The 15,913-nt window shown below is 43.4% G+C and overlaps 1 protein-coding gene across 1 annotated transcript in view; it reads right to left on the bottom strand.

The window, feature by feature from the left end:
* SLC6A8 (solute carrier family 6 member 8) overlaps positions 1-15,913 on the bottom strand; it is a 60,527-nt gene that overhangs the window by 32,974 nt on the left and 11,640 nt on the right. The window contains exons 2-3 of the mRNA XM_040405871.1: positions 10,080-10,211; positions 3,572-3,833 (exon numbers count right to left, since the gene is read on the bottom strand). Coding sequence (XP_040261805.1) covers positions 3,572-3,833; positions 10,080-10,211 — 394 coding nt within the window. The remainder of the gene's footprint in view (positions 1-3,571; positions 3,834-10,079; positions 10,212-15,913) is intronic.

The following is a 15,913-nucleotide window of genomic DNA, read 5'->3' as shown; positions in this document are numbered from 1 at the left end:
TAAACAGTCGTCGAGGGTTAATTGAAGTAGATTTATCCGGCATAAAACCAGCTTGATCACTATGTATAATGGTCGAGATTACGGCTTGTACCCTGTTCGCCAGGACCTTCCCCAAGATCTTAACATCAGATGTTAACAGGGAGATCGGTCTATACGAATCAGGGAGAGTCGGGTCTTTCCCGGGCTTTGGCAGTTCAACTATTATTGCCTCCTTCATAGAAGCAGGCAACTCTCCTTTTTGAAGAGAGTTGTTGAACACCGACAGCAACTGAGGTAATAAAAGATTGCTATATTTTTTAAAGAACTCCACCGGTAGTCCATCTAATCCGGGAGCTTTTTTGTTCGGAAATGATTTAAGTGCCACCTCTAATTCCGTTAATGACATTGGTTTCTCTAAATAAGCCGCACGCTCTGCTGAGAGCCACGGGGTAGAGATCCCAGCAAGATAATCAGCAATATTTTTCGGGCCCACCGTTAACTTAGATTCATATAGGGTTTTGTAAAACACGTAGAAAACCGCCAGAATATCAGAGTCTGCCGTAACCAAACATCCATCAGCTCTCTTGATGGACAGTATTTTTGATGGACCATCTTGTGCATGAACAATTCTGGCCAGCAACCTGCCAGAACTCTCCCCAACTTGATAAATATTTTTGCTTGAGAAAGAAGCGTCTTTTATCAGCGGTATGGATTAGATTTTTTTTAGGTCTATCTGCACCGTCACCAACGCCGTCTCATGCTCACATGAGGAGTATTCAACATATCTCTTTTCCATTTACATACCTAGGTCTTGGAGATATTTTAGGGTGTCTCTGTACCTCATTTTGTGTCGACTTATCCGCTGAATGTATAATCCAAGGAAAAACTCCCTACAAGCATCCCATACCACTCCCACCGTTGCCGACCCCTCATTGTTAGTAAGCTCTCCCACAATACCCTCCCCACCATCCACCAGCTGCAACCAAAAAGGTTTGAGTCCCAATGCCACAAGGTCTCTTTTCACTCAATTTAAGAACTACGTGAATAGGGGAGTGGTCAGATAGACCTCTCGGCAGATAGGTAGCCTCCACTACCAAAGACAGCATGTCCGGGGATCCTATAGCAAGGTCTATTCCAGAGAGTGAGTGGTGAGAGCTGGAGAAACAGAAGAATCTACGTATGTCCGGGTTTCTCACTCGCCAGATATCATGCAAATCCAGCTCTCGTAGTACTGTGGCAAATTCAGTATCTCTATCAGTACCCGACGCCTTCATCCTGTCCATCTTTGCGGACGGGCAAGTATTGAAATCGCCAATTATCAAAATGGGACATATAGGGAGTTCCTCAACATAGGCCATTACCTCTTTCAGTACTTCTCCACTATAGGGGGGAGGGATATATACCGCGACAAGGATAAAGGAGAGGTGGTAGCAGGTACAATATAAGCATACATATCTACCCTTAGAATCTATACGTGACGAATGACATGTAAATGGCAAAGATTTGTGTATAAGAACACTCGCCTCCCTAGAATGCGTGGAGAGTGTTGAGTGATATCTGTAGCCTACCCACGATTTGTGCAACAAGTGGGTAGTGTGGGAACCATATGTATCTCTGATATAGGCATATCACTGCAGGCTGATACTGCTGCAGTGCAAGAAATACCTCGGCACGTTTTGCTGCCTCTCCCAGTCCCCTAATATTCCATCCTACAATTCTAAGTTTGTCAGCATGGTAAGATGTCATGCCAGGATAAATATCACGGGAACCCTGGTATTTTGACCAGTGCAAATTACTTTTAAACATCCTGAAGGTTGGGTTGCCAACCCAATACTATATTATACATTATTCCTACTTGGTGGGCACAGTGCAGAGCAATGACGTCTCATCCTATGACCTACTATGTACCTTCTGTCTCCAAAAAAAATTTCTAAAAGTTTTTGAGGAACACCCAATTGAGGTTATAGCAATATGTTTCAACAATATCCCTTATAGACAGAGGTTAAACCTAAAGTTCTAGGGCCCCAATGCAAGGCCTGTACCATGTGCCACCTAAATTAGTTGCATATTTTAACATGGCAGAGGGGCCTTTGGACCAGGGTCCATCTGCACCCCCTATTGTTAGGCAGCGTGTTATTACTGTAGACTGAAATGACTACAATGCAAAGACCTCCTAGACTTCAAATCACAGCTGGTTTCTGCTGGCTAGCAGTGCATGCTGGTACATGTAGCATCATGACAACTGGAAAACCATGAGTTGCCCAAGCCTGACCTGGGAAGTTGAAGAACATGCTATCTCCATGGCATCACTATTCCCATTGTCATAAAATAGTCATGGTTGCGTAGAGAATAAAAATCTTGACACTTGACCCAGGCCATACTACTTATTCAGGTAATCTAGTGGCTTAAAGTAAAAACAAGATGTAGGCAACCTTCTGAGACAAACGTTTTAAAACATGCTGCAAAATCCTACCACTGTGCCCCTGCATCCCCTGGCACCTTCCCTTTCTCGCGCAAACCACCAATCTACTCGCATATTAACCTCTTTGCTGCTAAGATTTTCAAGACTATCCTTGCAGCAGAGGGGTTAAGTAACACTTGCAGGGTGGATAGTGCTTGCCAATGACATGATCACATTACACCATGGAGTCTGTATCAACAGTAGATCAGATGTTCCCACTTCATGGTGGTCCACCTTTGTACAGTTCTCAGAACTCTCATAGTGGGGAATGAAGAGTGGTCGCGCTTGTGCGGTGCACTCTGCTTTACTTCTGGGCTCCCGTTCTGGAGATAGGGGCAGGTCCCGGAGGTGTGACCCACTCCTTTATGACATTGATATCATCCTAGCAATATGCCATCAATGTCTGAGATGGGAATACCCCTTTAATGCACCAAGAAAAAGGTAGGTGGTTATCCAAAAGTAGACTACCATGAAAATAATCCCTACATCTTTAATGGAGCAAGGATAAAACCTGAAATGAATGGTTTCCAAAATCCAGTTCCATACGTGTATATAAAAAGACCATACATGATCAGGCCAGATGAGACTATGGATTAATAGGGATACATCTTGCTTATTAAAAGTGGTCTACGTAATCTTTGATGATCGGTTATGATCGGTTGGACTTGGGAACTTCAAACCCCCCGTATTTTCTCTCAGAATATTACCTTTAACTTAATTAAAGGGTCAGTCCATACAAAACTGATACACTGTGTGATGCCAAGGGCAAGACCTGAGGGGGCGGTACATGACTTCTGTCTTTGGTGATCATTAAGTCATGCCTTTTGTTTGGAGTGTTCCTTTAACTTATGTACTTCTAAAACTATCAAGATCAAGAGGCAGCCATTTTGTGAGCTGAAATAAGATTCAACCAATTAATTTGTGGTGGACTACCAACATCATAGTGCGAAATGGTGCCTCCATAATACTGCCATACAATACCAGTATAATAAACCCTTGGTATCCAATTGTTTTTATTTCCATAACACTCTCAAAATGGCTGTCTTCCTTGTATGTCTATGACATCTATGACTCTTAAACCCTTTGTAGAGTGTTCATCAAATGATTTCAACTGATAAAAATGTTACTTACTCCCAAAATTCAGTTATCGGAGATACCCTGTCCGACAACTCATCACAGGTCAGATTCCCAAAGGTTGCGTTGACAGTACCATTGTCACAGTCATCATGTCTGAAGATCTCTAGGCACTCTGGCGTGTTCCATGTGTTGTTACAATTGGACCAAGGCAAAACCGAGGTGAAGGACTTCACCAGGTAATAAACCCCCCACGTCAAGATCATGATGTAATATGTGTTGCAGAAGAAGACTATCACCACAGATGCAAATCCAATACCTGTGGAGAAGAAACATACAGTAGTAAGATGAAAGCCTAAAACCAGTCTACAAAACAAGAGAAAGCAAGTCACGATCCATATGTCTTCATGGGGTCCTGGTAGAGTGGACAGCCACATGAATGAGGTCCCCATGAAGAAGGCTCGTACACGTGGATCACAATGTCTACTAAGAACCTCATGAACATATTGTCTAGCCTCAACAGATGGACCAGGTCCTTGGAAGGGCGGACTGCAACTTACTCAAGATATATGATACATGCAGAGCTAGCAGTCTCAGCTAGACCTTGGTGCCTCAGGGGGTCCAGAAGCTTCTTTGCCATAAAAGACACCAGTATAATAAATGACACAGAGTAGGTGGGGGGACTCATTAGACATTATGCTCTTAGGCTCAGAAACATCAAGGTACGCCCCTACATTAGGGGTTCGACCCCTACTGAGCCCTCTTAGAATAATGTTCACTGCCGAGCCACAATGAGCTTGAATGCTTGTAACCCCCAGATCCAGAGACATGTTCAAAGATAGGCAAGCCTTAGGCTAATATTTGGTGGAACTTAAAGAACACCTGTCAGCAGGATCTACCCTTTAAACCAGGTATTCTGTCAAGTAGGGCTGATCCTGATGCCTAAGACAAGCACTTTGAGATTTGTCAATCACGCAGATCTCTGATCTCCAACTAAAGTAGGACAGATTAGAAGGTTCTAATAGGTGATTTGGGAGGGATTATAATCAGATTTTTGATGAATTGACTCCAGATCGATTTCACAAACATTTTTATGACCCATAACCTTTAGTGCCATCCCACTTTTCGAGAACTAACCAGTAGAGCATAAATCATGATATCTGTTACTTGCAGCCTTCTGGTACACTATGATATAGCATGGGCAAAAAAGCAATGGCATTAGACTCCCTATTTTTTAGAGGCATCCACTTCCCCCAAATTCATGGGCCATTCTTTACACAACTTATTTTCTATTTTTTAGTATTATGTTAGTATTATTTCTCATCTGTAAAAGTGGGAGAGAGGGGGGATGCATACATGTTTTGCCCAGGGGCCCTTGACAGGGTCTTCTGGACATTTTTTGAAGTGTACACTAAACAGAAACCCCTTGTGTAACCAGGTATTATTATTTTCATATTTTCCGATATACTGTTGACATAGTGACGTTGGCAGTTCACAGCAAAACCATCATTCTAAAATATAACTTTTAATAATAATATATAAAATAGTCAATACATCCCTCTAATATAATTTGATAATAAATGATAAAGCGAAAAAGGAAAATAAATCAAAAACTAGGGTCAGGTTGGTGTTAGCAATAGATTAGTAGATGTTAGTAGAACCTACTAAGGGGTTATAGCCCTACTTCTGGCCCTAGTGTAGTGGCCCTGCCTAATTACGGAATAGCCGCCCCGATAGGGGCGATCCCGTTGCTCGTGCCTCCTATTGTCCCTGGTAGGCCCTATCGTGGGGTGATTACCTGTATAATGGGGGACCCTATAGGAAGACCTGGGCTAATCTACACACAGAAAATAAATTATTATTGTAAAACATATATATACCCAAGATGGGTGATGAACAACCTAAGTGTCAAGTTGATATAAGAGAAATTAATAAATAATAAGAGTGAAATGTCCAATTGTCCCTACGCGTTTCGCCTGGTTGGTGTCAGGCTCATCAGGGGACATATTTGACAAGGAGTACCTATCACCAAGAAGTCTTACAAATATTAATACATATATATAAATTTCTTTTCTTTTTATTTTTCCTTTAGAGATACACGAACAAATATCCGAATCTAGAATCAGATAGACCAAAAGTTAGGAATAGTAGTGATCAATCAATTCAATGAGATTATCAAACTACTTGTGGGTAGGCCAATAGCTAGAGATAATGAAGTTACTGATCAATCAATTCAATAAGATTATCATAAAACTGATTATTAACAGCAGGTAGTCAGTAAAGGAGTGTGAATAGGAGTTTTCAATAATGATAGTGATAGAAAAAACACCCAAAATATTCACACATCTCACGCTTAACGATATAGCCAGACTGGGATAAACCAAATCATATATCTAGGTATCAAATCCTCAGTCAAACCCAATAAGAACTATGCCTATAAATTATAGCCCCATCACAACATTAGGACATCGTGCCTCTGACAGATGTCAAATAGGACACATAAATACATTTGTCAATTATAGCAACATGATGTTAGCTATATAATCGGCTCAAATGATGGCAGCCGATATGTATCAAGGTTACAAACATAAAGCATCACCAATCGCTATGTGATATCAAGCAGTAGCGGATAGGATCCGCCGATAATACTTGCATGCCCTTATGTGACTTAGATAGATAAGTGGTGGTGTCCGTAGATGTTGATACCAGTATTGACAACGAGGTGACCCAGAGTGGTGGCGTCCGGCAGATGAGCGGGCTCATCTGCCGGACGCCACCACTCTGGGTCACCTCGTTGTCAATACTGGTATCAACATCTACGGACACCACCACTTATCTATCTAAGTCACATAAGGGCATGCAAGTATTATCGGCGGATCCTATCCGCTACTGCTTGATATCACATAGCGATTGGTGATGCTTTATGTTTGTAACCTTGATACATATCGGCTGCCATCATTTGAGCCGATTATATAGCTAACATCATGTTGCTATAATTGACAAATGTATTTATGTGTCCTATTTGACATCTGTCAGAGGCACGATGTCCTAATGTTGTGATGGGGCTATAATTTATAGGCATAGTTCTTATTGGGTTTGACTGAGGATTTGATACCTAGATATATGATTTGGTTTATCCCAGTCTGGCTATATCGTTAAGCGTGAGATGTGTGAATATTTTGGGTGTTTTTTCTATCACTATCATTATTGAAAACTCCTATTCACACTCCTTTACTGACTACCTGCTGTTAATAATCAGTTTTATGATAATCTTATTGAATTGATTGATCAGTAACTTCATTATCTCTAGCTATTGGCCTACCCACAAGTAGTTTGATAATCTCATTGAATTGATTGATCACTACTATTCCTAACTTTTGGTCTATCTGATTCTAGATTCGGATATTTGTTCGTGTATCTCTAAAGGAAAAATAAAAAGAAAAGAAATTTATATATATGTATTAATATTTGTAAGACTTCTTGGTGATAGGTACTCCTTGTCAAATATGTCCCCTGATGAGCCTGACACCAACCAGGCGAAACGCGTAGGGACAATTGGACATTTCACTCTTATTATTTATTAATTTCTCTTATATCAACTTGACACTTAGGTTGTTCATCACCCATCTTGGGTATATATATGTTTTACAATAATAATTTATTTTCTGTGTGTAGATTAGCCCAGGTCATCCTATAGGGTCCCCCATTATACAGGTAATCACCCCACGATAGGGCCTACCAGGGACAATAGGAGGCACGAGCAACGGGATCGCCCCTATCGGGGCGGCTATTCCGTAATTAGGCAGGGCCACTACACTAGGGCCAGAAGTAGGGCTATAACCCCTTAGTAGGTTCTACTAACATCTACTAATCTATTGCTAACACCAACCTGACCCTAGTTTTTGATTTATTTTCCTTTTTCGCTTTATCATTTATTATCAAATTATATTAGAGGGATGTATTGACTATTTTATATATTATTATTAAAAGTTATATTTTAGAATGATGGTTTTGCTGTGAACTCTCAAGTTGACAACCGATTTCTACTATAGAATCCCATGAACAGGATTATGTTCAAACCTGTGAATACATAGTGACGTTGGCAGTCAGCGGCCTTCATGACCCACCTATCGTAAATGAAGAACCTTTTTCTCTGTGCACTGAGTTTGTTTTATGCCCAAAAAAAGTGAGTTTAGGAACATCGGCCAAGCATTCTGCTGATCACTGCGGCATGAGCAAGGCTACAATCTGTTCATTTTCCCTGTACAAATTATAGGACAATCTCAGTTACCGTACTCTTACCTCGCTGTTTGGAGAATGAACCCCCTTAAAAAGTTGGGTCTAGGGCTACTTTCCCACTCGCGTTTTATGCGGATCTGTCATGGACGGATTTTTTGTTTAAAAGTAGGCTACCTCAGGTCAAACAAAGACAGTACTGTCCTCGTCGATCCAGAGAAATCGTGCTAAGCAGCTGTTAAGATAACTAGTCCACTTTATCATTGGAGGACTTTGGAACTTGGAGGACTTAGGTTGGCCATACAGATAAGACAGATGTCACTCCCGATCCCCTCCTACACATGCCTGCTTGGCTAGAGGGAGAGGAACCTGCTGATAGACTCCTCCTGCCCTAGCTTATCTCCCCAAGAACAAAAGGCTTGGGCAGTTGAAATCCAACTTTCCTGATCCTTCTCTCACTTGACATCTGTCGTTGGGATAAAGTCTGGAGGACCCGATACACATTAGATGGTCAACCGTTCCTGCTTCAAGCTGATCATACACATTCAGTAGCTATTAGCCAAATGCTCATTCGGTTGACAACTATCCCTTTCGACCCCTCCCCTTGCCCAATATACAGTACATGAACACTATGAACAGTCAGTTCCTCTAAGGGTACATCTGTTCTGACTTGGAAGTAAGTTGATGTCAGACATCTAAGGTTACATTTCAATACGAATATGTAGCAGTCATAATATCTGCAGGTCACGGGTCTGACACATGAAGAGAACCTCACCAGCTTCACACTGGTAACCTCAAAGAGGTCATGAGAAGAAGTCATACATTCAATTAATGGCCGAGCGCCGGGGGCTAGTACAACACAACCTTGTCCGACGAGGTGGAAATGTAATTCCTGCTTGACATGGACATGCTTTGCTGAGCGCAGGTACATTAGTTTTGGATCACGAGACACCTTAATAGAGCAGGAGTAGTGGAATTGAAAATGTGTAGGCATAGAACATGTGTATGAAAGGGACGCTCATGTATAGAAGCTGTATAATGGCATATTCGTCAGTCAGTGGTGGAAAAAAAGATGGGGACTAAAGCTGCCCATGCAAATGTGATAAACGTCAGCCAAGACGTTCAATTTGGACAATCATCATCTGAAAAATTTGAAGAAACTACCTTCACGATATTGACTGCAGAAAATGTGATCGGCCAAGTTGGAAAATTTTAGCCAAGACTCTCTATGGCATTATCAGCAGAATTTGGACGGTCATTTGCCATTTTTCTCAAGGACCAGGGAGTCAGTTCTTACCATCTGGCTTGGCTGGCTTAATTTAGAAGATTACCGATGGGATTGTTAGTAGGTTTGATCCCCTGGACAACTGATTGGCCACAATAAAATCATTCTCTTATGTGTATGGCCAACCCAAAGGGGTTGTCCAATTTCAGATTTTTTTTAAAATACCTCACTCAACCTAGCGAGACCTGTCAAGGGAAGCATACTTACCTGCTCCCCACTTGGGGGACACCTCACTTGACCCAGTCCATGATGGAAGTGTACATGCGGGAGCTGAAGACCCAGGGAGTAAGAACTGAGTGCTGATGAGCAGGTAAGTATGCTTTCCCCTATAGGTCCTGCTGGGTGGGGTATTTTAAAATCAATCTGAAGTTCGACAACCCTTTCTGGTGCCACACACCCGTGGATCCAAATACTATTTAGTGTAAGCAATAAAATAATATAAAGCAGGGGCATTCAAAATGGAACCTGCTTTTGGTGCTGGATAACAACACCAAACCCCTAACCTCCTGGGACAGGACGATTTGGTTGTTTGCCCAATCTCCTTGACATGATCCTTACCGCATAATCTTGTTTGTAGGACCTGTTCTGGGCTTTCTCTTTATTACTTGGCTTGGGCTACCTCTGTGGTATGGTCACCCAGATACTGAGGGGGTCATTGATACAAAATAATCCCTAAGTTGAGGACCCTTTCATAGACCCTAAAAAATTGCATCATCTTCTACCTAACAAGAAGATGGTGTCACTATTGTGAGTGGGCTAACTCTAAGATGGTGTTCTCTATTGATTAGACTAAAACTAGGGGGTTACTATTAAAACAGCTACAGGGAATTCATATGTTCTTCCCAATTTAGAACGAGTTTTACCCAGAACTTTGGTTGCCTCCTAGACTTCAAAAATGCTCAAATGAATTGGTTTCCTCGGTAAAAACCTTGCTACGCAAGGCCAATTTTAGGGCATCCTATGGAATTCAGAAGTTCTCTACAGTCTAAACAGTATATCTTACCTTCAAAGCCATAGCCAAAAATTTTGAGGTGATGGACTGACCTTGGAAAAGAGGAGCTATATTCCATACAGCAATACTTCCAGCTTTCATAAACTGTCCCAAGGCGATTTCCAGGAAGAAAATCGGAATTCCACCAAAGATGGCGATCAGGACATAAGGAATGAGAAAGACACCTGGAAAGAGATTGAAAATATTTGGTCATACAAGGTTTCAGGTAGGGCAGTTCAATACATATCAACAGAGTATGACTATAACTATTCCAAGGGTTTACAAACCATAGAAGTAGACCCTGTAGCTTCTATGGGGCCCTTGGCGAGAGTGTGGCCCATCCTATACAACCTATGCAGGACTCCCCACTCCAGAGCAACTGCATTATTAGTAGACAGAGAGTGGGGAGTTGGCCCACAGGTCAGTCCTGCTGATTAAAATTATACCAGTCTTGTGAAAATCGGTTGCGCCGTTCCTGAGAAGAAAATACTTTTATTATTTATGCAAATAAGGGCTTCAGTGCACCAAGGGGTGGTGTCTAGCCCCTTAGTGCACCTCAAATTTCCAGAGCTGGCCAGGCCCCTGGGTGCACTGAAGCCCTCGTTTGCACCAAGAATAAAAGTCTCTGTTCTTGGGAACGGCGCAACCGATTTTCACAAAACAGCTATCATTTTAATAAACAGTTGCAACCCTGACCAGTTTAATAGGGTTGACGCTGATGACAGGTGCTCTTTAATACTGGTGTTGGTCATGGCTATGGTCAGGAAGATATTAATTTGTGATTATATCCAGTCAGCACTGGAGACGGTTTGATTCATAAGAGGATTAGGCTGTCAGGATGAGGTGACGCTGGTGCAGGAGGGGAGGACATGTGGCAAGGTCTGACTGGAGAACGTCAGCTGGCCAAATGCAATGGAGAACAATCAGGCGAAACAACATCTGTATGGAGGGTGCAGCCTGGCATATAAGTGGCACCCGTGGCTAGACTAGCTGCCCCTCTCAGGTGGAGCACGGCTTGTACATATATGTTCCTTGTGCATTTAGTAGATGAATGATATCTCCATAAGGGTCTATTCACACGTCGGCAATTTCGTTCCGCATTTTGCAGAACGGAATTGCGGACCCGTTCATTTCTATAGGGCAGCACGATGTGCTGCCCGGATCCGGTACTGCGGATACGCACTTCCGGGTCCACAATTCCGATCCCGAAAAAAATAGAACATGTCCTATTCTATTAGTGGCGGCAATGTGCGGTCCGCAAAATGCGGAACGCAGATTGCCGCTGTCCGTGTTTTGCGGGTCCACAGATCCGTGGATCTGCAAAACACACACGGGTGTGTGAATGGACCCTTAGGGCTCATTCAGACAGCCGTATGCTGTCCGCAAAAATACTGAATGCTAGCCTTTTTTTGCGGATCCGCTAAATAACGGATAGCATTCAGTATTTTTGCGGACCCATAGACTTCATTGGCGCAATGTTCTGATTTTCAAGGACAAGTATAGGGCATGTTTCATTTGTTTTGCGGAACCGTGGAATAGAAAAGTGCCCCATAGAAGTGAATGGGTCAGCATCTAATCCACAAAAAAACGGATCCGCATTTTTGCGGATAGCATACAGCCGTCTGAATGAGCCCTAAGGGTTCATTCACACGTCCACAAGTGTTTTGCGGACCGCACATGGCCGGCACTATAATAGAAATGCCCTTTCTTGTCCGTGGCCGAGGGGCCTCGGAACAGAAGTGCTGTCCGCATCTTTTGCGGCCCCATTGAAAACAAATGGGTCCGCACCCATTCCGCGAATTGCGGAACGGATGAGGACCAATTATGCGGACATGTTAATGGACCCTAACTCAGGGTGACCTCCAGGCCTAACATATGAAGGGTGCACTACCCCATTTGACAACTCCTTTACTGATTTGGGAGTTTAAAGGGGTTCTCCGGGAATTAAGAACATGACAAAAGTTTAGTATAAATATATTCCTATTAATTATAATGGTTCATTTTGTATGGGGAGCAATCATTAGGAGAAATAAAATGGCCGCCGTCCTATTTGTACACACAAAACCTGTCCTAATCACAGGACGAGTTACTTCAGAGCACTGAGCTAAAGAGCTGCCTCATCCTCCTCTCTGCTGTACTTGTCAGGGATTATGATCCTGAATACAGATGAGATCTTCAGCTGAATCTCTGTAGGAATGGAGTTCATGAGAAGACATGAAGTACAGAGAGGATGGACAGGACAGACTGTAGTAATGTGGGGCTGTGGTAATGGAGACTGCATATAAGTGCTGCTGTTCATTATCTAAACCCCCACTATCCTCTCTGTACTTCATGTCTCCTAATGAACTCTATTCCTACAGAGATTCAGTTGAAGATCATATTAAACTGTATTCAGGATCATAATCCCTGACAAGTAAGAGAGGCGCAGCTCTTTAACCTGTCCTCCTGTGTGATCAGGACAGGTTTTGTGTGTACTAGTAGGACGGCGGCCATTTTATTTTTCCTAATGATTGCTCCCTAGACACAACAAGCCATTATAACTAATGAAAGGTATTTGGTAATATATTTATAATGAAGTAATATTTAAGTTTTTTCATTTTCTATATTCCCGAAGAATCCCTTTAACATAACACAGATGCCCCACTACCAAAACGGTAACATACGGCCTCTATTACTGGCCTCATAGTCCATTATATTAAGTGGTAGCAACATGCAAGGACCATTGTTCTACAGTCAATGATCCCCAAATAAAAGGGGTTATCCCATGATTAGTGTAAAAAGGAAAATCAGACATCATATAGTACATTACAACCTCTTTCTAACAAAGCTACAACCAGCCCTGTACCTCACCAGATCCAGAGATCTCCGCAGTCATTGCTCTTATTGTGCAACTAAATGTACTTCAAGCCGGGAGCTCAAGGGCGTGTCCTTTCTGCTGCAGCTTTCTCCCTCTCACAGCTCAGGAAGCATGTCCTTTCTGCTGCAGCTCTCTCCCTATCACAGCTTAGGAGATGTGTCTGTTCTGCTGCAGGTCTCTCCCTATCACAGCTCATGGGTGTGTCCTTTCCTGAGCAGCTCTCTCCCTAAGGCTGGGTTCACACGAGCGGATGCCGTGCGTGGCATCCGCTCCGTGAATGACAGCCAAGACCCGATGCAGACTGCAGAGGCACGGAGGGTTAACATGACTGATAATGCTCCGTGCCTCTCTGTGATCTCTTTACTACGAAATCACAGGGAGATAAAGTTGTCACTGTGATTTCGTAGTAAAGAGATCACAGAGAGGCACGGAGCATTATCAGTCATGTTAACCCTCCGTGCCTCTGCAGTCTGCATCGGGTCTTGGCTGTCATTCACGGAGCGGATGCCACGCACGGCATCCGCTCGTGTGAACCCAGCCTAACACAGCTCAGGATATATGTACTTTCTGCTGAAGCTCTCTCCCTATCCCAGTTCAGGGGATGTGTCCTTTCTGCTGCAGCTCTGCCCCTATCACAGCTCAGGGTGTGTGTCCTTTCTGCTGTAGCTCTCTATCACAGCCTAGGAGATATGTCCTTTCTTCTGCAGCTCTCTCCCTATCACAGCTCAGGAAGCATCTCCTTTCTGCTTCAGCTCTCTCTCTCTATCACAACTCAGAGGATGTGTCCTTACTGCTGCAGCTCTCTCCCGATAACAGCTCGGGGTGGGGGTGGGGGGGGGGTATTGTGTCCTTTCTGCTGCAGCTCTCTCCCTGTTACTCTCACGGCTTCTAACAAAAATTATAGCTGGTGGCAGTTAAAGCATGGAACTGAGCATGTGCGACCACCTCAGTGAGTTGGACAGAGAATGAGGAAAAGAACAGCAGGTGGCGCTATACAGATAGATTTTATTGAATAACTCAGTGGTTATACAAAATTTTTAATTACATGCAACGACAAAAGTTTTCAGATCCCGATGCCGGTTTGAAAAATTTAGAATATTTATTTTTGAAAAAAACCCATTTAAGTCCACTCTAATTTTAAAAAAGGATATGCATAGCTAAGCAACTGTCACAGTTAATGGCAGTTAGAGCACGGAACTGAGCATGTGCGGCCACCTCATCCATGTTAATGAGGTGGACAGAAAGATAAGGAAAAGAGCAAACAACAGGTGGCGCTGTACAGATACATTTCACTGAATAACTATGTGGCTATGCTAAATTTTTAATTACCTGCAATTATGAGTTCATTTGTAGTATACGGGAGTTGTAATACCCGTTACTACCAAAGGTCACTTGGTGTGCTGTCGTCCCTCCTTAATTATGGGGAAGTTGGTATATGTCAGTTTTATAAAATGTAATGTAATGTGTGTATTTTCCTGTCACTGAAACTTGCACTTACAGGCCTGCTAGGGGTGTCATTCCTACTTCTAGTCCATAGAGGGAGCTAGGGAGCCCTAGTTTATATAAAGCCCAGTCAGGGAAGTGCAAGGGAGACGGAGTCTAGTATCTGTAATCTACAGTTGGAGTTTAGACTATGTCTGAGACAAGTCCAGGCCTGAAGCCTGCTGTTCAGGAGAAGATTCCCTCCTGAATACCCATACGCAGAAGCAAGAACATCTTAGCCTAAGGGCCTGAGGAACCATTCAGAAGCTAGGAGAGACTGAGGCAAAGATCAGAGGAGCCAGAGGTACTGAGAGAAACAGAGGAGGTACTTATTTAAGCCATAATCAAGGAGATCAAGCCAGACTTAGGTTAATGGGCCTTGGTGAAGAATTGCTACATTCCAGGATCAGACAGAGTTAGAGTGCAAGCTCCTTTGCTGCAAATCCTGCGTTCAACACTCTGTAATTACCCTGCTGTACTGAATTGCCTGCATCGACCGAATTGCAAAATCGACTGTATGCTGAGGAACTGCGTTTCCAATATTGTCTCTGCCTGCAAACTACTAAAGTTGAAGTTCTGTTTTAACACCACGTTTCCTCAAATTATTTCTGCTTTCCGCAAACGGCGTGCCACCGTTTACTTGGCACTGGCGTCACGAACTATTTCTACCTATACCTGCCCTTGCAGAGAGTCAGCTGTACCAGGTTAGTGTATATTGCACTACATCACCCAGAAACACCTACTACACACAACTTGAGTACGCTGCACATCTCTTTTGGCGTCACGAACAGGATACGCACGCTTTCTAGTGCAAGAAGCGTGAACTTTGTGCCTTATACCGTTGCCCTGTGACCAAAGTGACAATTTGCCTGTTTATTTAAAGTGGACTTTGTGGACTGAAAATTCTACCCAAAGTGTACCAAAAAACTCTAAAAAGCGCTGTGCAGTATTGCGCTGCACAGAGGAAGAAAATCGCCGCATTGGAGTGTGGTTTTGTGGACTTTAAACATTCCTTCTTGCCGTCAGTGAATAGACAGCGTTTGTACCTAAAGATGGCCGCTGAGCTTGCTGAATTTACTGCTGCGTCACCTTCATCCCGAAAAGGCGGGAAAAATTGGCGCCTTTCTGAGGAAAAAGCGGGAAGAAGGTCAAGGGCAGGCGCCACGGCTTATCTGGACATTTGCATGTCTGCCAGCATGGACACCGCCTTCCATATACTGGAACACCTGGGGGGCGGCCTCCCAGTGCAATGGGAGGAGCTGGCTACTCTAATTGACGCGACCCTATCGCTCTCCTCAGAAGGATCGAGCATGTTGAATTGTGAGCAGAGTGTTACTGCGGCGTCCGCACCTGTAATTGAAAAGATGACCGACACCGGTGTAGAGCCAGAGGAGGCTCCACCGGCCTACGCTCCGGGACCGGAGCAACCCGCCTGCCGCACCAGGGAGAAAGAACCCGAGCCCTACTATGGCTCGTGGAGGGACTTTTTCCAGCCATCGTTCAAATGGTCTTCCCTGATGGCGGAGATTCGAGAGGCCGCTATCAAGC

This window comes from Bufo bufo, chromosome 8 (assembly GCF_905171765.1).
Source record: "Bufo bufo chromosome 8, aBufBuf1.1, whole genome shotgun sequence".
Taxonomy (NCBI): domain Eukaryota; kingdom Metazoa; phylum Chordata; class Amphibia; order Anura; family Bufonidae; genus Bufo; species Bufo bufo.
Note: the sequence above shows the minus strand (reverse complement) of the source record. Positions and strands in the feature narration are given on the sequence as shown.